Source organism: Tetrao urogallus, assembly GCF_951394365.1.
Source record: "Tetrao urogallus genome assembly, chromosome: 26".
Classification (NCBI taxonomy): domain Eukaryota; kingdom Metazoa; phylum Chordata; class Aves; order Galliformes; family Phasianidae; genus Tetrao; species Tetrao urogallus.
The window spans coordinates 1,185,573-1,208,656 of record NC_136839.1 but is presented as its reverse complement, the minus strand read 5'-3'; the positions used below and the strand labels follow the sequence as shown (position 1 = coordinate 1,208,656).

At 55.0% G+C, this 23,084-nt stretch overlaps 1 protein-coding gene across 1 annotated transcript in view; it reads left to right on the top strand.

Annotated features, from left to right (window-relative positions):
• Positions 1-7,294: 7,294 nt before the first annotated feature.
• Positions 7,295-23,084, top strand: part of MLLT6 (MLLT6, PHD finger containing) — a gene marked incomplete at both ends in the record, with an annotated part of 34,595 nt that continues 18,805 nt past the window's right edge. The window contains 7 exons of the mRNA XM_079547050.1: positions 7,295-7,403; positions 10,437-10,516; positions 14,161-14,215; positions 15,297-15,406; positions 15,849-15,952; positions 16,643-16,736; positions 17,595-17,702. Of these exons, the coding sequence (XP_079403176.1) occupies positions 7,295-7,403; positions 10,437-10,516; positions 14,161-14,215; positions 15,297-15,406; positions 15,849-15,952; positions 16,643-16,736; positions 17,595-17,702 (660 nt within the window). The remainder of the gene's footprint in view (positions 7,404-10,436; positions 10,517-14,160; positions 14,216-15,296; positions 15,407-15,848; positions 15,953-16,642; positions 16,737-17,594; positions 17,703-23,084) is intronic.

Sequence of the window (23,084 nt, the reverse complement as noted above, 5' to 3'; positions counted from 1 at the left end):
GACGGATGGATGGATGGATGGATGGATGGATGGATGGATGGATGGATGGATGGATGGATGGATGGATGGTGGATGGTGTGAAGAAACTGCCCTGCAAAAGTCCTTTAATTCGGTCTGTGATGGTCATTCCCGCGTGTGAAAGCTCTCACGTCCTCGGAAAAGCCGACATCCGCCCAAGAGCGGACCCGGCCCCCTCCCAGCCCCTCTCCCCCTTTCTTTGCTTCCCCCCCCCCACCCCCCCCCCCCTCCCGGCTCTGCCCCCCGTACCCGGGCGGGGGAACACGCGTTGCGGGCGCCCTCCGGAGGCTCCATCGCGAGCGGCCCTCGGGGAGCGCATTTGGGGGGAAAAAAAGGGAAATTTTCGGCTCGCCCAGCAGAGGTCCCCGCTGCCTTCCCTCTGCGGGGCCGGGGTTCCTCCTGCACGGAGCCGGAGCTGAGCTCTCAGGTGGAGCAGAAGAACATTGGATGGACGGACAGACGTCGGTAACGTGTCCTTAGCATCGCTCACGTGTGAGGCCGCGATCCCCAAACAACGGCCGGATTTCCATCCCTCCGCCCACCGAGGAGCGGCGCTCGGTGCAGCGCTGTGATTTTACCCCTCTGGGAGCAACCTCGGGTGTCGGATGTCAGAATTGGCCGTCGGTTCTTTCCCGAGGAACGGCCGTGACTCACCGGTGACTGCAACGAGTCACAGCCTCGACATTTCTGATGAGTAATCGGGTGTGTGAGAGGGTCTGACCCCTCTGTAAGTGTTACTGAGCAGGCAGATGACTGGAGGGATGATCTGAACGCAGCGCGCATCGGCCGTGATAAATAACCAAAATTATCAGTAAAGGAAACAGTTGCTTCCTCTGACAAGTAATTAGGACATTTATAGTAAGCAGGCAGCTCAGAACAGTGCATGCAAATCTCTCCAGCTCAGTGACGAAGCTTTGGTTACAGCTTCCTTTCCATCCTTGCAGCTTTTACTGAACCAGAGCTGCTTTCTGCCTCCTAAAGGTGTGAAGTGCTGCTGGAAGATGCCCTGCCCCACATCAGGCCCCAATTGTTTGTGTCCTACAGGGATTGTGGGGGCAGAAGGTGCTCAAAGGATCCACTGTCTTGTTTTGAGCAGAGAGATGAATGGGTAGATGTGGAGGGAGGTATGGGGGTGGAGAAGAGGGGATGGAGAATGAAGGGATGGGAGATGGAGGAATGGGGATGGAAGGCTATAGATGGAGAATGGAGGGATGGAGAATGGAGGGGTGAGGGATGGGAGATGGGGAGATGGGGATGGAGAACAGAGGATGGAGAAAGAAGGGATGGAGGGTGGAGAAAGGAGGGATGGAGGATGGAGGGATGGGGGATAGAGGATGGAGAACGGAAGGATGAAGGATGGAAGGGCGAGGGATGGGGTTGAGGGACGAGGGATGGAGAAATGGGGTAGGGGATGGAGAACAGAGGATGGAGAATAAAAGGATGGGGGATGAGAGTTGGGGGACAGATGATAGAGAACAGTGTCTGGAGGACAGGGGATGGAGAACATAGGGACACCCACGCCCACTTCCCATCCCCAGGCTGCTCCCCTGTTCCGTGCCCCCCATTTCCTCCCTCCTCCCCCCCCCCCCCCACAAGCAGCCCCACAGCCCCAGCACTGCATGGGGACAGGATGTCATCGCCTGAACCTCAGCGCTGCTGCTCACAACCAGAAAAGCCACCGATCATTTCCTGTCAATATTTGTGGGGCTCTCTCAGCCCTGGCATTTCCCAGCCTTTGCAGCCCCTCAAAACAGCCCCCAGCACCCACATGGGGGGGGGGGGGGGGGGGGGTCCCTGCAGCACCCAGTGCTCTCCAGAACGCCAGCAGAGAGAAGTCAGAGGGATTTGGGGCGCACAGAGAGGTGTGCAGAGCAGCTTTGCGCAGCACTTTTGCTGCAGAGCTTTGCAATGTGTTCTTTTGCATGCTGGGAAAACAGCTTGAGAAGTCATTATAGACACACAGATTTATATATATATATATATATATAGGCAAAGGGGGGAGGAAGGGAGGAGAAAGGCTGAGCCTGGGCAGGGTGAGCTGCCATTTGTGGTTCCAGACCCTCCCTCCCACATCAGGATGGGGTTCGACGCTGCGCTGTGCTTTTGGAGCTCCAATCCTTGGCACTGCTCAGAAACAACGGAGCTTTGGCTGCCCAGCAAATGAGAGCAGCTCCAAAGCTTGGGGCAAAAAAAGGATGAAGAAAGTTTGGGTTTGAAAGCCAGACGACATGGAAGCCCCTAAGAATTGATGTAAAAGCAAACTGAGGCTGCTGAGTGGAGTCTTGGTTTCCAGACGTCGACCCCATCCCTTATTCCTCTGCTAATTGTTGTGTGCTTTCACTGCCTAATGTAAATAATAATAAGTAATATGGCATTAATCAGTCCTCGGTTCTGCCTCGCTGTAGGGAATTAAGCTAATTGGTCTCTTGAAGTTCCATCCAACGCAGTGTTTATGTGATTAGGACTCTATGCTTTGTTCTGGAGGTGCTCCTCACCTCATCCTCTCTTGGGCAGGAAGAAGTGAACCAACCCCAAAAGCACCTTTACAGGATCCCCAAAGACCTTTATAGGAACCCAAGGACCTTTATAGGAACCCCAAAGACCTTTATAGGAACCCCAAGGACCTTTATGGGAGCCCCCAGCTCCCCGTTGAGGCCAGGGGCTGGAATTACACACCTGTATGGCACAGCACGGAGGGGGTTTTGGCTTTTTGGGCAGAGAGCGGAGGGATTCTAACAAGCTCTTCCAAATATCCCCCACTCATAGAAGTGTAATTTAATACCAACTGTGAATTTATCGTCTTCCTGCCCAGTGACCGATGATATTAATCAGTTTTACAGCTCTAATTGCATCACAACCATCAAGATGAATCTGATGGACCCTCTCATGCGATTTGAGATGCTGGAGGAAAAAAAAGGTCAGCGTGGAAGTTGTTCCTATTGCTGCTTTTTTCCTTTGTCAGTCATTAATGGCACCGTTTCCTCTCAAAGCTGTTCATGACATCATGGTTTCCTTTCAAGGTCCTTAATGATGCTGTTTAATGGTGAATAACTTGCACCTCTGTGGTGCTTTTCGGCCTAAGAGGGCGCTGAGGTGGGAGTGGGGTGTATGGGGTGCATGGGGGGAGCAGTGGGGCCGAGGCAGGAAGGCACTGGAGCGGAGCTGGGCTCTGTGCACGTTCCTACGTGGGAAATGCAGCACCATGGCAGAGCAAGTACAAAGTCATGAGCTGTATGATCCTAACAAAGAGCTGCTCCAGCCCTGCCTTCCGACAGCTGAGGGGCTCCTTTGGCTTTCCTGAGCACCTGCCTGAGCTGAGCTGCTCCTTTGGGGAGGGAGGACCCCAGCCATGCGTTCCTGTTAGGATGTGAGCGGGGTGAGAAGCGGAGTTTGGGGCACAGAGGAAGACTTTTGGCCCTCTGCCTTCAGCTCATGCTTAAACAGAGATTCGCTTCCACTTCCAAACCCACAGCTCGCAGCCCTGGGGGGTGAGAAGCTCTGTTGGAATTATTTTCTGGTAATGGGAAAGGAGTTAAAGGCCCCTGTATCACCAAGGAGCGCAGTGCTGGTGCTGTGAGGTTTCGTTGCATTCAGCAAGTCATAAGACAGCAGTTTCTTTCTGCACCGCTGATGGCGCAGAGGAACGTCAGGATTTTGACACCTCGTCCTTTGGGCACAGAGCGTTTGTGTGCTGCGATGGGTGATGCCATCAGCTGCTGGTGGAGAGAAAGGGAAAGGGTAGAAAGAAAGCTGGGAAGGGTCACTTCTGGTTCCTTGCCATTACTGTAATCGTTATCAGGCTCGTTGGCGGCGTTGACATGCAGAGATTGGATGCCACCAAGATGCTGCTGGTCCTGAAACAGAGCAGGAGGTGGAAGGCCGCATCTCTTCCTCTGGAAACAACAGCTGGAGAAGGGAAAAGCCATCTCCCTCCAGCCCTAAATGGGCCCAGGGCAGAGCTGGAGCTCTGGGGCTGCAGCTGAAGGGCTGAGTGGGGTGGCCAGGGTTACTGCCCTGCACCTCTCCCTCCTTCCTTCAACCTGCCCCAAGGAACAAGACGAAATCACATAGAACCGCATTCACTGAACAGGGGCAAGGAGCTGCCTGCCCACAAATAGGCAAGTTTTAGCCCTACATGGAACCATCCCTGCTCACCGTAACCTCAAGTGACAGTTTCCCCATAAATGGAAGCAAGGAAGAGACTTTATTCCAAGAGAAGCTGCTGGGAAGGACCAGGATCTTGTGCAGAGAGGCAATCCATCACTGTGAGCCATTCAGTGTGTGCATCCCAGTGCAAGCCCTGCTGTGAGCTCTGCTCTGACTTTACATTTCCAAAGAGCATCCGGAGCCACCAAGGACACAGAGCTGCCCACGTCTCAGCACCTCTCACATGGGACCATGCTGTACCCACAAATAAACAAAGCAGAAATGGCAAATTCTCGCCGTTTTCCTACAGACGTGGTATAAATCAGACCTGAAAAGTCACTCCTGGTGCCCTGTCTTTACATTTCCAAAGAGCACAAGGAGGACAGGTTTTCCTGCACGAGGTTTTGTCGCTCTTTTCTTTGCAGTGTATTTTATAGATAACGCAGCCAAAGTGGGGAACGTCTGAAAGAGGCGCCTCAAATCAGGCCTCAAGCCTGGTAAGAACGTTTTCTTCACTGCTGTCTGAAGGATTTCCAGGTCAGCCACTCAGATCACAGCCAAGGGGACCTTAAAGCTGCCATCCTCTTCCAAAAGGAAAGCTGCTCTGCTCTGCTCCTCAGGCAGAAGCGAAGCTCACAGCTCCGTTTGTGCGGTGGGGCAGCCAGCTCCATCACCGACAGCACTCTGCACACAGCAATTAGCCGCTCAGCTCAGTAACGAGCTCTGCCATCGCCTTCTGTGGCCACGGCCACGAGGACAGCACTGCCCACGGCTCAGTGCACATCCCTTCCACGTCACCCACCCCCTGCTACGACCGCATTTGGGACGCAAGGGCTGATAAGGCGACAAATGAGCAGCAGCGCATCGCTGCCTCCGCGTCCCAGCGTCCCCCAGCCCTAACTTTTCCTTACCCAGAAGAGCCGTGCCCTTCCTCACCGCAGGAATTAGTGATGTAAAGCTGAACGTAATCCCCCGAAGGCAAACGCGCAGTTCAAGTCCAAGTGCCCACAGCACGGCCGGCGGGTTTTGTCCTGGGGGCTGAGACGGCCTTAAAGCCACCACCCCCTCCAGGTTACAAAGGCAACCAACCAAACACCCCCCCCCCCCTCCCCCCCGCCTCCTTTTCCCTTCCCTTTCAACAAGTCCATAACACAATAGATAAAAGAAAAACATAAAGGGGGGGAGAGAGGGAGGGGGGGGGAGGGGGGGGAAGGAGGGGAAACCCTCCCAGAACACTGAGCTAAGGCTGAGTGCATTTCCAGCAATGTGGTGAACGGATTGTCTGCCCCTGTGACTCTCAAAGGAATGCAATAAAGGGAAGACAGCAGCCCAGCAGGCAGCGGCTGGGGGAGCCGTCTGCCTTCCAGCCCCTTGATGTGATGCTTGAACAGGTGCAGCATAAAGGAGCTCAAGTGGTGATTATTGGGGCTGCTGGAACGGGTTTCCTCTCTGCTCTCTGATGAGATTTTTTTCTGTATAAAGAAACCACACCATTGCTGACCCCTCCGAGCCTACCGAGAAGGAGAGGAGCGAGAAGAGAAAGGCTGCTGGTGCCTGGGAGATGCTGGCACTGCTCCTGGGCTCATTGAAGCTCCTGGAAACCAGGAACGGTTCCCATGGAGCTGTGCTAGCAGCAGAACCACTGATGATGTGCTCCAGGTGTTCCAGCAGAAGCACTGGTTGTTGGGATGAGCCATGTTTGTGTGAGCAAAGGGCCTCTGGCTGGCCCAGGGACAGCATCTGAGGGCACTGTTGGGCACCAGGAGTGACTTTTCAGGTCTGATTTATACCACGTCTGTAGGAAACGGCGAGGATTTGCCATTTCTGCTTCGTTTATTTGTGGGTACAGCATGGTCCCATGTGAGAGGTGCTGAGACACGGGCAGCTCTGTGTCCTTTGGTGGCTCCGGGTGCAGCTGCCCCTGCTGGAGCTGTGGGAGTCACTTGCTGCGATCCTTCAGGCTCCTGTTGGGCCTCTTCCCTAAGGGTCAGTTTGAGTTTTCCTCATTTCCCCCCCTTGCTCGGGGTGATGTGCCCAGGCTAAGGGCTGTTTGCTCCTCACGGCACACCCTGTGGGGACCTGCAGGCTCCATCCCCGGAGCATCCCTGGCTTTGCTTTGGGATCCTTTTTACTGGTTTCCATCTGATTTCTGACATTCTTCCTGCGGGGCATAAACCTCCAGAAAGGCTTTTTGTTGTTTTTTTTTCTTCTCCTCCCACGGCAAAAAATCACAACCAAACAGGTGCCAACGGGTTAAACTCCTCCGGGAGGAGCCTCGGGAGCAGGACAGGCGGTGGCGCTCGCGGAGCCCCAATCTGTCAAAGAGGAATTGCGGAGATAATAGGATTTGGGGAACGGTCGCAACGGAGCGATCCATGGTGACCGGGGAACCCAACGGGCTGCACGGACTGAGCTCGGATTCCTTCTCGGTTTGCTCTAAAGGAGGAAGGGTGTCAAAACAGGAAGAAAGAAGCGTAAAGCAGCCGGAGAAGGATTAAATAAACACCCAAACAAAACAATAAAAAAGCAAAACGCACAAATCCACCCGAACCCAACAGAACGGCACCACGCGGACGCGCGCACCGGGGGTGGGGAGGAGGGAGGGAAAAGGGGGGGGGGGGGGGGGGAAATCCACGCAGAAACCCGCCCGACCCACTCAGCCTGCGATCCGTGAACCTCAGATTTTACCGGAGCGTGCGGGCGGCGCAGCCATGATTGCTGGATGGGGGGGGGAGTTGGGGGGGCCCGTGTGTGTATGTGTGCGTGTGTACGTGTGTGTGTGTGTACGTGCGTGTGTATGTGTGTGTACGTGTGTACGTGTGTCCCTACGTTGTTGCATGGGCGCGGGGCGAACGTGCGGGGTGCGGGCGGGCGCGGGGCGGGGGCACGCCGCCGCCCCCGGGTTCCCCCCCCCGCCCCCCCCCCATCACCTCCTCCCGGGCCAGCCCGGAGCACCGCCCGGCTCCGCACCGCCGCGCCGCCGCCACGGGGGGCCGGGCACCCCTCGCCCCCGGTGGGGCGGCCGTGTGAAAGGAGGCGGCGGGCGGGGAGGGGAGCGGGGAGGAGGAGTGTGTGCGTAAAGGGAGGAGAGGGGGGGGGGGGGGGGGGGAAAGGAAACCCTCATGGAAGTATGAAGGAGATGGTGGGAGGCTGCTGTGTCTGTTCTGATGAGCGGGGCTGGGCGGAGAACCCGCTGGTGTACTGCGATGGACACGGCTGCAATGTGGCGGTGCACCAAGGTAGGAGCGCGGCCCCGCATCGCGCCCGCGGGGCAGAGAGGGGCGGAGGGGTGAGGGGGGGGGGGGGGGGAAGCGGGGGCCGCCGCCTCCCCTGCCGGGAGCCCCGGAGGCCGGGGGAGCGGGGGCGAGGGGGGGGGCTTTGTTTTCTCCCCATTGTTCCAAATAACGGTGTTGCCGACGGGCCGCCTCCGCCGCGGAGCCGTGCGGGGGGAGCGGAACCGACCGTCAGCTGCGCCCCGGGGTTGGGTGCGGGGATGGGGGGGGCCCGCAGCGTGCGGGGCTCTGCGCGGTACCGGGAGCCGACAGCCGCCGCCGGCCGCTTCCTGCCGCGGGGTGCGGGGGGGGGGGGGGGGGGGGGAAAGGGGGATCCGCACGGCCGGGAGGGGCGGGGTGGGATGGGGGGGTTTGGGTCGGGCACCGCGGCGCGGAGGGGGGGGGGGTTCAGACCCTCCGCCCCTCCGTGCCCCGCGGCCGCGCATGGCCCCGTGTAACCCCGCGGGGGCGGCCGCGGGCCCGGCAGCCGCCGCCTCCTCCGAGGGCAGGGAGGAAGCGGCCCTTCTCCTCCCCGAGATAAGCGCGATTTGCATTTTAAATGACTCGGAGCACGCCCCTAACACACGCGATGGGACCGGAAAGTTTGTCCTCCGCGCATCTCCCAGGAAATAGAGACGTGCGCGCGTTTGTGCGTCTTTAAATCCGACAGAGAGGAGCGGCGATCGGCCCGGCTGGTTTGTTTTGAACAGCATCGAGGTTTCTGGTCTCATCTGGCGTGTCCGTGTTGCCGTCTATTATTATCCCATCCATCTTCCCCCGTGTCCCGACCCCTTCCTGCGCCGATCTCCCCGCTGTCCGGCCGCACGAAATGCCTCCCGCGTCAGGCGCGGCTCCGGGGGTCCGCAGGTGGAGCTTTCTCCTCCTTTTTCCCATGCTTGTGCTGAGAGCAGGTGATAGGAGAGGGGATGAAAGAGGAAGCGAAGCCGGTCAGGGTTGCTCTGCAATCCGTCGGTGCTCGGCATCTCCTGGTTGCCTCCGTGTGGGGTCTCTCTGGAAGGACGTTTGGCTTCTGAATGTCGGTGGTGCAGCTCTTCCATTCCTCCCATCTCTCATCGAACTGCAGTTGTGGTTTCATTCACCGCTGTTTTTGGAGGGAGGTAAAGGATGCTGACATCCACGTGCTACGCTGCCGAGGTTCATCTGGACGCTTCGATTTGGTGGCAGGAATGGTTTCAAATTGTGGCACGTGAGGCTGCGTGCTTCTGGGCCCCACGGCCACGGAGGTGGATGTGTTGGCTGCTAACAGCAGGCAGGTTGTGTTGATTTGGTAGAGCTGGAGCGTGTTGGAAGAGCCCCTGCGAGAGCACTGCTGGTGTGGTTGGAAGGCACAGCCGTGTAGTTAGGATGTAGCAGCTCATGGGGAGCAGAGCAGTGCACTGTGGCTGCTCACAACACCTTCAGTCTGCGCCCCAAGCACAGCGGCACTGCGGTGTTTTGCTGGGCTTCGGGTTCCCAAAGAGAAGCAAACCATTGTGGGAGTTCGTCTCATCTCCTTCCCCATGGCCACACACTGTGTTTGACGCCTGAATAGCTGCAGAACCAAAGCAGGGCTCAGTGAGGAACCCCCTCTCAGCATAGAGCTGAATTAAAAACCACCAGTACCGCTTGTGTGACAACGCTACCACATCCCTCCAGCCAAAAAAAAAAGAAGAAAGAATTCAAGACCTTAACAAAAATTGGAAACGAAATCTCCAAGAAGAACATTTGCAGATGACGTTTTCAGCTCTGCCTTATTGACAGCCTGCTTTTCTCCTTGTTTTCTTCCCCGTTTTCCTTTTGGAAGCAGCGGGCACAGAAGCTCACGCTGGCTCCAGCTGAGTGCTTGCTGTTGGCCCTGAGCCTGTTGCTAAAGATGGACCCTCGGCAGGCTCCTCTGTCATTGCTTTCATGTAGTTTCTATTTCCTTGTGTCTGTGCCTTGGCTCATCTTGCAGTCGGCTCTCTCAGTTTAACTCCAGCGTTGCGTTCGTTTTCCTGGCTGAAGTAGAATAAAAGACATTGGAGAGATGGAGAGAGGCTGCTGCGGGTCGTGGCTGCTCCTTTCCCCGGGGACAGCAGCGGATTGCTTCCAGCAGGATATTTTCAGATGCTTTGTCCAACCTAGTTTCAAATGTCTCGAGTGGCCGGGATTCCATTCCAACTGCCAGCTCGCATCTGAAAGTGGAATACAGGAGATAGAATTTGCTCTTTCCTGGGAGAATTCCCCCACCTGGACACACACAGCTTTGTTTCTTACCCCTATCTTTACCAGCTCTGCTGCTATAAACCCACCTGTGCGGTGCTCAGGTTCCCTCAAGGCCTCAACAGAGAGCATCCGTAGGCAGACAGAGGGAGAAGGTGATGGGCTTCAAGCAGCACGGCCCTGTGGGACGAGGAGATGAATGTTAGAGGTGTGAGAGCTGCAGCTTGCAGAGGGAAACCTCTGAGACAATCCATAGTGTGCAAAGCAAGAGGGGCGCCCGGTGCAGCAGGGTGAGGAAGCAGTTTTGTTGGGAGATGGAGTTAGCACAGCCTGTTCCTGGGGTGTTCCTGAATACCCGAATTTGGTGCTCTTCCCTTCACCGTGCTGAGATCGCATCTTACTGTTAATTATGGTGAGGGTGCTTAGCAGCCATCTATGGGGCAGTGTTAGATTCAGTGTTAGATTCAGATCGCTGGCGATGCTTGCAAAGTTAAGGGGTAAGAATTGACCCCATTTGTGTTCATTGGGCAGAACTGGTCCCGGTCTCTGAAGTGCTGCATTCCCACTCAGGGCAGATTCTCACTGGAATGCTTCACTCTGGGTGTGAGCCCGTTGCATCACTGTGTCATGCTGGACCTCTCACTGTGGGCTGCCTGCTGTTGTTGGGTGTAGAAACGAGGAAGGGGAGGAGAATGCTGCTCGAGTGTAATTCTTGGTTCTGTTACCCACTTCTGACTGATAAGACCCGATTTGGTCCGTTCAAAGGTGGTCAGATGAATGTTTCTGCTTCCCTTGCAGCTTGCTATGGGATTGTCCAGGTTCCTACTGGACCGTGGTTCTGTCGGAAATGTGAATCTCAAGAGAGAGCCGCCAGGGTGGTGAGTACAGAACCCACGTGTTCCTATAGGGAGCAGATTGGGGCCCTTCACGCCGCTGCCCTGCCCGAGGGATCCCAGCTCTGCCCATACCCTACAGCGTGACCTTAAGCACAGAATTCACCCCTCTGCCTTCCCGAGAGCCCAATTCTCTTTCCAAATCTTTCCCTTCGTTTCTTGTTTGTGCAATAGGAGGAATCCTCTCAGAGGGTTCTCTAAACCGTTTCAGCGGGAGCGCTGCCAAAGGAGCTCGTAAGCAAACTGACAGCAGGAAAATCTGGAGACCTCGAGCGTAACGGTGTGCTTGTGAAAGGCTGTGGCTCTTGTGTGCAGCTCCTCACTAAGTTTTGCAGTGGTGGAGAGCTGTCATCACCTGAGACACTGCTGCGAGGGCAATGGTCTCCTGCATGAAGGATTTGTTGCATAGAGGAAGGAAATGCCAGGATGCTGGACCAGGGCTTCATTTCTGCCTAAGCAGCAATTTAGCTGCATGGAACGCTTTGCAAATGTTCTTAATTAATCCTGATGGGGCAGAGAAGTGGAACCCATCGGGCTAGGAGTGCCCCTGAGGTCTGTCTGTGGGGCGGTTATTTGTGTGGGCTGTGAGGTTATAGCACAGCAGCTCCTTGCAGTGCCTGCCTGTGTGAGCCCTCATCAGATGGGGCTGCAGCAGCTGCTGCTGGGGGCCTGGATGCAGATCTGTCAGCTGTACTGGAGCCATTGCCTCTGCTCTGCCCTAAGTGTGAGACAGTTCCCTGCTTCACTTCCTTCAGAGTGGGTTTAGATTAAAGCCTGGCCTTTCTCAGACACAGAAGAGCTCAGCTGGGATGGTCAGCACTGGTGGATGCTCACGCTGCCTTCTGAGCTGGTTCAGCTCATTTTTGGGTGAAGCCAGCGGAGGGGATCTCTACAGATGTGTGCTCCATCCTCGCTGGGCTCTGCTCACTGCAGGACAGCAGTGTGATCTGCCCCACGGATGGGCAAGGAACTTGGCAAGGATGGGTGGATGGGGAACATAGGCACCTGTGCCCTGCGTCCTGTATCACAGTAACTCATTCCTCATTGGAAACGGGAGTGTAAACAAGACCGGACTCTCAGACCTGAGCTCTCCTCCCTTTGTGAGACGCCGCTTTTATGTGCGGCAGTAAAGAGGATCAAATGTGTCTCTGAGCAGCTTTACATCCTGCAGATCGCTTGAGAGCACAGAAAGGAATTTGGGTTTCGTGAGCCTCCTTCCTCCTCCCTCTCCCAAGTAAAGAGAAGCCCAGTGGAGCAGCAATGCAACCCATAGTAGTGCACACTGCTCCTCCTCACCTGCGCTCATCGCAAGGGTTCCCACTTTCCTCTTGTGCTTCAGGCACTTCCAACTGCCTCCAAGGTGTCAAACAAACATCACCCCCACGGGTGGCTGCTCATTTAGCTCACCCTCACTGAAATCTGTTGGACACTGGTGGGCTTCAGTCATGCCCTTCCATCCTGCAGCCTTCAGCCCTGCTGCTCCAATCACCGAGCGGTGATCATCTTCCTTCCCAAAGCAGAGCTGGGGGCAACTTCCCATCCAAGTCCTTCACCTTTCCAGTCATAGCAACAGATGTGGAGATGGGTAAATGCATGAGCAGAATCTTCTTTGATGCAGTGTGATCAGAGTGAGGGAAATGAGTCGGGTCCCGGGCGATGCTCACAGTGCTGCTGCAGTGCCGTGGTGCAGCGCTGCCCTGGGTATCGCTGCATGTCTGCTGCAGTGCTGCCTGCCTGCACACACTGCTCTCAGAGGGACGCTGCTTTCTGAGAGCCAAACCCACTCCCGGCAGCGGGACGAATTGAGATTTGTGTTTCTTTCGTTGCAAACTCCTTTGCAAAACAGCAGCGTCTTTCTTCTCTGTCTGCCTCCGTAGATACAGCTTGTAAGCAGCTTTGAGGTTCCACCACAAGCGTGTGCGTTGGCTAAATATTGACGTTTCTGCTTTGAAAGCAAGATAGGAAGGTGCAAAGGATGCTGCCTTCCTTGAGAACTTTGCGGTGTCTGCGTCTGTGCTTTAGGGGAGGTCCGTCTCTTTGGTTTTGGAAGGAGCTCAGTGCCCTGACCGCAGTGGGATGCTCCCACGGCTCCGTCCCTGAGTCCACAGCCCTGGGGAGGGGGGGAGAGGGGGTGTCAGGAGCTCCAACCTTGCTTTTAATCAACCAACTCCGCTCTTTTCCCAAAGAATTGAAGTAAAAACCCCGGAGGCTGCACAGGTTGAGCGAAAGGAGGAGGTACCGTTAATCCCTGCCCGCATCCCGGCTCAGATGTGCGGGTCCCTAAAGGATGCAGCCGATGCTTTGTGCTTACCATAAGCAGCTCAAGGCCCATCCACTTTGTAATCAAATTGTCTGGCGAGCCCGGTGAGCTGCGATGGCCAGAGGGCACTCATGTGAGGGATCATGTGAAGGCTTTAGCTGTCATTTAGAGGCAGGGCTATTAAAAGTCCTGTGTGGGGCCGATGGAGCTGTTAACCCCTCTTGTTACAATCAGAGCTTTGCTAATCGCATGGTGGGAGAGCCGCTTTGATCCGAGGGGTGGAGGGGAGAGCGGAGGGGCCTTTTCAAGTGCAAATTTCTTATTACAGTGTCTCAGTTCACCCGGTTGTTTTTTCTGTCTTGGCTTTCCATGCTAATTGTGAGAGCCTCTCCGTCAGTCTGGACCCAAGCAGCAGCAATGCGAACCGTGTATTCCAAGCAAAGTTGCAGGGAAAGTGAGGTGGGCACTGGTTTTCGTCCCTTCATCACTTATTTGTGCCGTTGCTGTGGGGAGTTGAGAGCTGGGATGAGCCTCCCTGCTGCCCACAGCACTGCAGGCCCACTGGTTTGTGTCTGAATGTCAGCAGGAGGAGCACTGAGCTCCATGAGGATGCCCACCTCTATGGAAGGAATCTGGGTGTGTGTGAGGATGCCCACCTGTATGGAAGGTCTTCAAGGATATATGAGGATGCCCACCCTTGTGGAGGGTCTTTGGGGGTGTGTGAGGATGCCCACATTTGTGGGACGTGCTGTTATTTTTTGTTTTTACAAATCTGGTATTTCTGCTAGGGAAGGAGAAGGGCTGGGAGAGGGACCCCTGTGTGTGCCAGCGTGTCCCCAAACCTCCCCAGTGCACACCTGCATATGGAAACTGAGGATCCAGAGCAGACAGCAGTGAGCAGTGCTGGGCAATCCATGGCTCCCAGCGCCCAGCTGTTGGAAATGGTACAACAGCCCCAGTCATCAGACTGGCTGGAACAAAAAAATAAAGCAAAACGAGAGAAAAAGGAAGAAAGGAAAGAGGCAAAGATAGATCATGGCTCCTGCTTATTTGCCTTCAGCTCTCTGAGTCACGGTTTTCAGTTTTACTTCACGACCGCAAGGACCAAAACTTCTTTTTAAAAAGCCCCATGAAAGTCAAGAGCTGCCTGTGGCCCCCGGGTTGGGGCTTAAACGTGTCCATATCACACAGTCTGACACAGCTCAGTGTCTTTTTGTACCCACACCACTCTCAACCCTTCTTCCACTTCCTCTCCTTGAAAGCAGCCCCCGTCTTTCACAAGCACATTCTAAACCAAGCACCCTTCTCCCAGCCCCGTGCCCTGGGCGGGGGGCTCAGATTAAACTTGTTGTTTCTGCTTCATTTCAAGAGATGTGAGCTGTGTCCCCACAAAGATGGAGCCCTGAAACGGACTGACAACGGAGGTGAGTAGCTCTGTGCAGAGCACTGGGGTCCCAGCAGCTCTCCTGGCTGCAAAGCAGCTCTCCTTTGAGCCGCATCACCAGCAAGATGAAGCTGGAGGCCCAAAGGATGACAGCATTCTGCCCTGAGAAATCAGTTTTTAGAAAGGCTTCCATACCTGCCTGCCGTGCACCTTGATAGTGCTGAGGGAGGTCTTTATTCTGATGGAGAATAATATGCAGAGAGGAAGCCCTGAGCCCTGCGTGTGTTTTGCAGTAGTGTCTGCTAGAAGAACCTTAAAGCAATGGCATCCCCACGTCAGGGGATTGCTTTGTAATAGCATAGCATCTTCCTACTGTCATTTGGGCAGGTCTGTGCAGACAGGCATAGCAGGTGTTACACACGTGTCACTGTATGCACACAGCCTGAGTGCTTTGAGTGCTGTGTGGTTCTGTAACCATAGAGCCCAGCTCTGCCCATCTGAGTGAGTCCACCCTCATTCTAACCAACTTCTGTCAGTGCAGTCAGCGTACCAGCATGGATCAGCCCCCAAAGGCTCCTGACCTTCAAGCTTTCTCAGTTCTGTCCCGACCAGATGGAATTTCAGCTTACACATCTGATTTGGGAAGTGTCTTGGTGGCTTCGGATTGTGATCTCGCTTGGCTTGGTGAAAAAGAGCCTTCTTCAGCCACTGATAGCAGCCAATAAAGGGAGCTTTGTTCCCGCTGGCGTGGGACTGCATGTCAGACTCGCCCCATCAGCATCACTTTCTGCTGGGATGCTGTCCACGGCTCTGGTTAGATCTGCAGCACTGGGTTATGAGTCCTCAGGGTGCTTTGGAGGACACTGAGTGCTGCACGGTGCTTTTCCCTGAAGAAACCTCTGCGTTCTCCTTTGTGCCTGCCTATCTTTCTCCCACAAAGGCTCTGATTCCTAACCAAGTTACAACAAGCACCGTTTCAAATCTAACATCTAACTCAAGTTGGCTTCCTTCCTAATGCTCTCTTCCTTCTTTCCCTGCCGTGCCTGACTGCAGCCCTATGTGAGCAGAGGGCTCTTCTGGGCTGCAGCACGTTTACCACAGCTCTGCCTTTGCTTCCCCAGGCTGGGCCCACGTTGTGTGTGCTCTGTACATTCCCGAGGTGCAGTTTGCCAACGTGCTGACCATGGAGCCCATTGTCCTGCAGTACGTTCCGCACGACCGCTTCAACAAGGTGAGCCCTCCTTGCTCCCTGCCTGCCCCAAGCATGCTCACCCTGCCTTGCTTCGTGGCTTCTTTTAGTCCTCCGTGTCTCCTGTTGAACCTCTGGGTACTGAGATCTCTTTAAAAAGAACTCCCAAAGCAAATCCTTCTTGCAAGCAAGGTTTGATCCCCTCTTTTCCTCTCCTCCAACGCAGCCACCTGCACAACCTCCCGGCTCCTCCAAGCTGTGTGCTTATTTTGATCAAATAACCTGTTTTAATCAAATGCATTCGTTGTTTGGGGCTGAAGAAGGGGATGCGTGAGTTGCGTGCGTGGCACGGAGAAACAACCGCAGCTGCCGTCACGGGAGGGAGATGATCCGAGATCTGAGCTCCTGAAAGCTTTGCCTCCTGGAGAACAGCGGGAGCAAAGCAGCCTGCCTCTCTGAGAGCTTCCTTTTCCTTTCTTTGCAGACCTGCTACATCTGTGAGGAGCAGGGCAGGGAGAGCAAGGCAGCTTCTGGAGCCTGCATGGCGTGCAACCGGCACGGCTGTCGGCAAGCTTTCCATGTCACCTGGTGAGCTCCATCCACTCTGCATCAATCCCTGCTGCTGGTTTTGCTGCTGTGGCTTTGGGGCTGCAGCACACAGTGGTGTAAGGCGTGGGGCAAATCCCCCCCGTGTGTGTTCTGTGTGAGGGGTATCTCATCCGTGCTCTGTTTGCAAGGGGAACTTCCCCAGGAAGGCTGAGGTTTCAGCAAAGCCTTCCCCGGTGAGAATGAGGGCTGGGGATTTCCCTAGGACTGTGTGGAATCCAAGGAGAGAAGGGATGAGTCACGAGCCAGGAATGTTCCTTTTCCAACGCAGTATCATCTAGATGATGTGATATTAAGGGCTGATATCCTCGTGTACCCCTGCAGCCTGGAAGCAGCATTGCCCATCAGCACAACGAGGGGATTCCCAGCTGTGTGCAGATCCCTTCCTCCTCGTGTGTCTTCTGCTGGAACTGCTGCTGCTGCCTTAAGGAAAGCAAAAATTGCTCAGCAGTTTGGTAGAAAAGCAGTGGCAATTTTAACAGTCTTAATATGGATTTTAAACAGCCTGAACTCTGCTTCCCCATCCGCTTCCCCAAAAACTATTAGCCAAACAGAATGGGAGGATTCACGACCTTCCCTGGGTATCCTGAACTGTTGTTTGCCCATTTATGAGATACGACATCAAGCTGTGTGCAATTGTTGCTATCCTCCTCCTGATTGCATGTATTCCAGTGCCCAGATGGCCGGCCTCTTGTGTGAGGAAGAAGTCCTGGAAGTTGACAATGTCAAGTATTGTGGCTACTGCAAGTACCACTTCAATAAGATGGTGAGTTTCCTCATCCTTCCAGTGGGGATTATCTTCATCCTGCTTTTGGCTTCCCTGATCCCACCTGTGTGGCTGCAGAAGTGATCCCAAGATGTCCAAGGGATGTTTTCTCTTAGAAGGAGAGAGCTGAAGTGCTGTGCTCGGTGCAAGGGATGGCAGGAGATGGGACAGGAGAGCAGGGAGATTGCATGCAGCCTGAGCAGGAGGTGTGACAGAACAGCCCGAGCTTCTGCCATAGGACAGGGAGAATCCAGAAGGGATGTGGAGTCATTTGAGGGGTATTTGAGGCAAAGGATTTCCCCTATTAATTACAGGAGTGAGAGGCATCCTTAGCAGACACCTGCTCTCCCCCTCCAGCAAAAAGGAAACCTGACCTCTCCATAGTGTGTGTCTCTGTGGCTCTTTGTTGCCTGCTTTGCCCACTTCCCTCCCTTCTTATCAGTGCTATCACACACTGACTGATGTCTCAAGCTTCCCCTCCAAGCTGGAGGACCCCCTCCCCTGCCCTGCAGGTACCCTCAGTATTTGATGTGATGCAGCTCAAATCTGGGATGAACAGCAATATTCCAGAGCCCGGGCAGCCTTCCCCACAGCCCCACACAAGACCAAGGACTGCATGCTGTGTCTCAGGAGGGTTGATTTGTCCAAGCAGCGCTGCTGCTTCCATTTCTCTGATCTGCAGGATGGTGGTTTCCATGTTAGGAGCAGGGGTATCTGATGCAGATCGAATTCAGCCCCGCGTGTTGTGAACCATTCACTCATTGCTCAATGAAAGCTGGGCTCTATAAAACTGTTCCCTCTCTCTGTTCCTGACCCCCACCCCTGCTTTCCGTGACTCCCCTTCCCCGCTGACCCCAGAAGACCTCACGGCACTCTGCAGGCAGCTCCTTCATTGCTGGGAGGAGGAGCAGATCCACGTCCCCCACCCAGGAGAAGCACGTGTCCCACCACGAAAGGCCAAAGAAGGTGAGATGTGTGTGCAGAGCTCTCAGTCCTGAGGCAGAGCGATGGAGGTGAGGAGGGGAAGAGAGCGCAGGGAGCAGGGATGGATCCTCAGGGAGGCTCTGCAAAGAGATCTGAACCGTGGCTGCGTTTTATGATGGGAAGATGTGCATGCAAGTAGAGCATGGGGAATGGATGCCTACCTGTGCGACCTGCTGTAGGGAACCTGCTTTGGCAGGGGGCTTGGACACGATGATCTCTGGAGGTCCCTTCCAACCCCTACAATGCTGTGATTCTGTAATGGAGAGCCAGGTTGTGTGTTTGGATTATAGAGGTGTCCTGGCAGAGCACACCCATGAAATGCACAGCTTTCCCATCTCTGTGTTACGGCACACTGACGCCGTGCTGTGGGTTCCATCTGCAGAGCTGATCCCTGGGAGTACTTTGAGCTGTGATGTTAAACACAAGAGCTTGATAAACTGGGGGTCATTATCCTGATCCCAACTTTTAGGGCACTGATGAGTAAACTACGCTTTGGCCAGCAGCTTAATTGCCAGCAGCAGCACCACTTCCTATGACATAGGCAGTGCTTTGTGCCACCTGCTTCAAGTCCACCCCTGAAAAGAACTTACATTTGCTAAACAAGTATTTAGAAGAGCACTGCGTGCCAGATCTGATGAGTGCCAGCGTTGTTTGTTTAACTGTGCTGGTTAAGGTGTACTCATCAAAACTGCTGCAAGGTTACAGGCCGTGTTAACAGCACGCCAGGGTTCATAATTAACCAACTGAGCCACGTGATGAAGGTTTGTATTTCAAGGAGAAACAGCAGGGAGCACAGAGGGCAGAATCCCAGCAGAGCTCTGGCTTTTCCCCTTTGCACCCCAAAACAGGGGTGTAGAACCTGCAGTGGAAATAACACGGGAGAGAATGCATTCCGTACTGTCAGTTTTTAATCCTGCATGGGCCAGGCTGTGGCTTTTGTTTGGAAGAACCCAGAATTATTGCAACAAATGACCTCTGCGTGTTTTTTTTTGCTGTGGTCAAAAGCCAAATTACGCCGTTGTGATGTGGTGACCCGATGGAAATGGCAGCGTGGGTTTTCTGAGCCCTGCCCTCAGTGTGGGGCTGCCTGCTTGTTTTCATGTGCGTGCTCTCCCCTTGTTGCAGCAGGCATCCTCAGCATGAATAAATGATGCTGAGTGGGTAATCACGGTGACCCACATCCAGCAGCAGCCCTTGGGTCGTGTGGCCGGAGCCTGGTGGATCCCAGCCCAGTTTCCAGGCTTTCAGAAGCCATGTGGCCATGGTGAATCCCTGCTGGCACCCTGCTGGCAGGCTCAGCTGAGAGCCCATAAGCTGTGTGGGCAGGAAAGTCGTCTCCCTCTTTGTTTACAGAGGTTATCCTTCAATATCCAGCTTGAAACGCTGCCCACCGTGCCCATGAGGTGCTTGGGAAGCTTGCCCAAACCTACCTGATATGTGTGCAAACAAGGCAAGCCTCACTTCCCAGGTCTGCACGTACCCAGTGACACCGAGTCAGTAAATTTCCCACTGGTGACAAGGCTCAAACATATTGGGAGTGTTTACTCCTCGTGTGTGTGCTCAGCTGCTGGGAGGGGAGGAGGAAGGAGAAAGAGCATCTGTGCATGGGCCGGGAGGTTGGCACGGGGCGAAGCGCTGCTCTGGAACGCACTATTTTTAGGCAGGAGCAGTTGGGGGGGGATGGGGGGTGGTGGGAGGGCAGGGCTGGGTGATGGGCTGGGATGATAGCTGGCAGTGCAAAGCTGGGGGCTGGCAGAGCTTTGGTGTGCTTGCACAGCTCTGGCTGGGTGCAGGCTGGTGGGTCGGGCGGGCGGCGCTGCTCGCCGGCTTGGAAAGCAGGTCAGCGCCAGGGGGAAGCAAAAGCAGGAGGGCTGGGGTTTTATTTATAGCTTCCTGGTGTTGCTTGGCACTATTGTTGGCCTCCGGGCTCCTTCCGAAGCATGCAGAGTCCTTCTTGTTGCTGTGGGTGCAGTGAGGCCCCGGTGGAGCTGGGAGTGCTTTGTGCAGCTGCAGTGCCAGGGCTGAATCGTCTGCGTCCCCATGGGGAGGGCAGGCAGCAGAGCGGGGTTGCAGGGGCAGAGCAGCAGGGCTGGGGGTTGTAAGGGTGCTTGGAAGGGAGGATGGGGGTGCCCAGATTGGGGCTGAGAGCAAAAAGGAGCTGAACCCAAAAAGGAGCTGAGCCCAGATTGGGGTTGAGCCCAAATTGAGGCTTCCCACAGAGTTTTGGAGTACATGACATGCAGAGTGTGATCTAACCGCACGCGTTGCAGGGCAGCTGCTGCACTGAGCTGCTGCAGAACAGCTTTATCCCGAGTCCTTCCACCTGATGGCTGTCAGGTCGCATCCTGCACCGGTGCTGAATGCTCACTGCACAGCACAGTGTGTGAGCTCCGGGCTGCAGGTGCTCTGCATGGCATTCAGTGCCCCCACCCAGAGCAGAGCAGCGCTGCTCGCTTGGGCTTCAGAGGAGCACGAAGTGAGGAGCACCACACTGAGCCCCTCGGCTTCAGCATGACAACAGAGCTGGGCTTTGGGCTCCTGAGCCCTGCTGGGAGGCAGCCTGGTGTTTGTGAAGAATCTTGTTCTCTGCAGGACAAGGGAAGATTGTGCTGTGGGACTGCAGGCCAGCACCAAGATCCCCCGCCCCTCTAATGATACCAACTCCAGCATTTCCTTCTGTCCTGAAAATGAGAGAGTTCCAAGCTTTGGATATGCCAGATGTTAGAAAAAAGATCCCCATTTGTTTCCTTGGGGTTGGTAGTGCCATGTGTGTGCTCTGCCCTGTGGGAGCCTTTGCAGGGTTTGTTTAAAAAGAGATAGAAAGAAGGGAAGAAAGGAACAAAACAATAGCTAAACACCAAGAAAATGCTGGAGTTGAATGAAGTGCAGATGTTCTGTCACCTATATTGTCTGCTGGAAATGCACAGAAAAATAAATGACTATGCTCCATGGAATGTAGTTTGTCCCACCAGGAGTGAATGGGAGCACAGAAACACTGCAAGATATTAAGGCATAAACTCCTGGAGCAGAGACACTCATCCAGTGCTGCTCTTCATGAGCAGAGATGCTCCTCCAGTGCTGTTCTTACCAAACTCCTGGAACCCATGAGCAAAATTAGGGGACTGAACGTGGGAGGTGGTTATGAGAGGGGATAATCCCTGTCCTGGAGACTTGCAGTGATGCAGGAAGCAGAGGCAGAGATTGGAGCAAAGGAACTCACCTGCAGCTGTGCCCCAGGGCTGGGGATGGAGCAGTTCTGCACAGTCCTGACACAGAGAGCTCCCAGACTGCTTCCTTCACTGCAGGGTGGGAGTCAGGACCGTGGCTGTGTTGCCTCCTCCTCTCTGCAGCCCCCAGACCCATTGGATTTTTGTGTTTGCCTTTGGGTTCGTGATGGAGGCCCATCTGAAGCGCTTGGAGCTTTGCTTCCATGCAGGCAGTAAAATGCAAAGCCGACACTTTTTTCCACTTGGGAAGGTGTGCTGAACCTCAGTTTGCTCTAATTTAGCAGAGGGGCCTTGTTTGATAGCATCTTTGACTGCTTCCTGGGGCTGTTTGCAGTGCAGGTGGGGGATATAGGAGGGGGTTTGGTGCCCCTCTGCCCAGTGCCTTCCTCCTCACTGCTGCTGCCATGGCTGTAGCCCAGAACCTGGTCTCCTCCTCATCCTCCTCCTCTGGGCAGGGAGTTCAGAGAGCCTGGGAAAGAGGGATGGAGCAGCAGAGCCCACTTGGCTCTTCCCAGCTCCTGGCTCTGCCCACCCTCCTTCCCTGCCTCATCTACTTTTAATGATCCCATTGCCAGTGTCCAGCAGATTAGAAGAAGGGGCTCTGGGAAGGGGAGCCGGCAATGGGGGGAGCAGGAGGAACAGTGCACAACCCTTGTTGGCAGCAAGAGCTCCTGTTTCATTCCTTCTCTGCTGGTTGAGCTCGAAGGGAGATTGTGTGGCTGGCATTGCCTTGGCTTGGCTGTGCTCCCCCCCCCTACTATGGCCTGCCCCATGCCCACATATCAAGCTCCAGCTGCTCAGCCCTGCATGGGGAGAGCTTATTTTCCACAAAGTTTGTTGCTGGGTACAGGTTTGTGCTCTCTGCATGCCCGCCTACTGCAGGGAGCACCCAGCAGCTGCAAGGTAGGGCTCAGCTTTGGCTTGCAAAGATGGGCTGTGGGCAGTGAGAGGTTTCCTGCACACGGTGCATCCTCTTTTTCTCCTCCTCCTCCTCCCTCTATGGGTTCTGCTTCATGGCATAGCCATGCAGGTCTGGAAAGTTTCCTGGAAAGGTTTCCAGAGGAGCTCTGGGGAGTGCAGGGCACAGCAGAGCTGGGCGCAGAGCAGGCGTTCAAGAGGCAGGGGATGGTGCTGCTGCCCTCTGCTCCTCCTGCCCTCCCTTCTTTGCACCCTGTGGTTCTGGCAGGAAGTATTTGGAGCCTTCCAGTTCCTGGAGGGAACCCACAGCTGCTGGGGGAGGCCTGGGTTGCCTTAGTGCATATAGAGCATGCAGCCAGGAGGAACCGAGACTGTTCCTGTCCCGGTGCCTTTGTGGGCATCACCATCCCACCAGCACCTTGCTCTGCCCACCTGCCGAGCCATGGCACTAATTACCAGGCCCATTTAACACGAGGCACTGCATTGCTCTGCTCCTCATAGGGCTGCAGTGGCGGAGCACGAAGGCTGCTCCCTGCAGGGCAGATCTGCAGTTTGTGTGCAGTTGCTCAGCACATGGAGTGAGGACCAGATCTTCAAAAGAGCTCCGTGCCCAGCGTTTATTATTTTGGAGAACGTGATGGTTTATTCAAGCATCTGAATGGGAACTGAGGCGTTCCAGAAATCTGGTCCCTATTGTGCAGGCAGGGCTCTTGCTGAATATGTACATATGTATGCACTCCTACAGAGAAGCAGAGCGCTGCTCAGTTGGCTGTTGCAGACTTCACCAGCAGTGAGGGGAGGCTGTTCAGCCAGGAGACAGGCAGCATTTTGGAGCTGGAGGATGTGAATTTGGCTGTTACCATCACTGTGACATTGTGGGAGGTTTCATGGCTCGCAAGCAGGACGTTCCTCTCCTTCCCCACGTGGCTGTGTGTAGGTGTGCAGGCTCAGTGTCACAGCCGTGGTTTGGCTCTCTCTTGTCCCATCCTGACTGTGAATGTAAAGTTAAATGATTCCAGCACTGGCTGGCTGGTACTGACAGCATCATGCTGTATTCCCCCTCTTGCACCTTCAAGGCTGAAATGCATTTGGGGGTCTGAAAGTGAGGGGATGAGTTCTGTGTTGTAAGGAGGTGTGCGGCTCCTGCCTTCATTTCCACGGCTCTTGCAGTGTGTCCTGGTTTGAGAGCACTCATCCGGGTGGGATTGGGGTCCCCAGC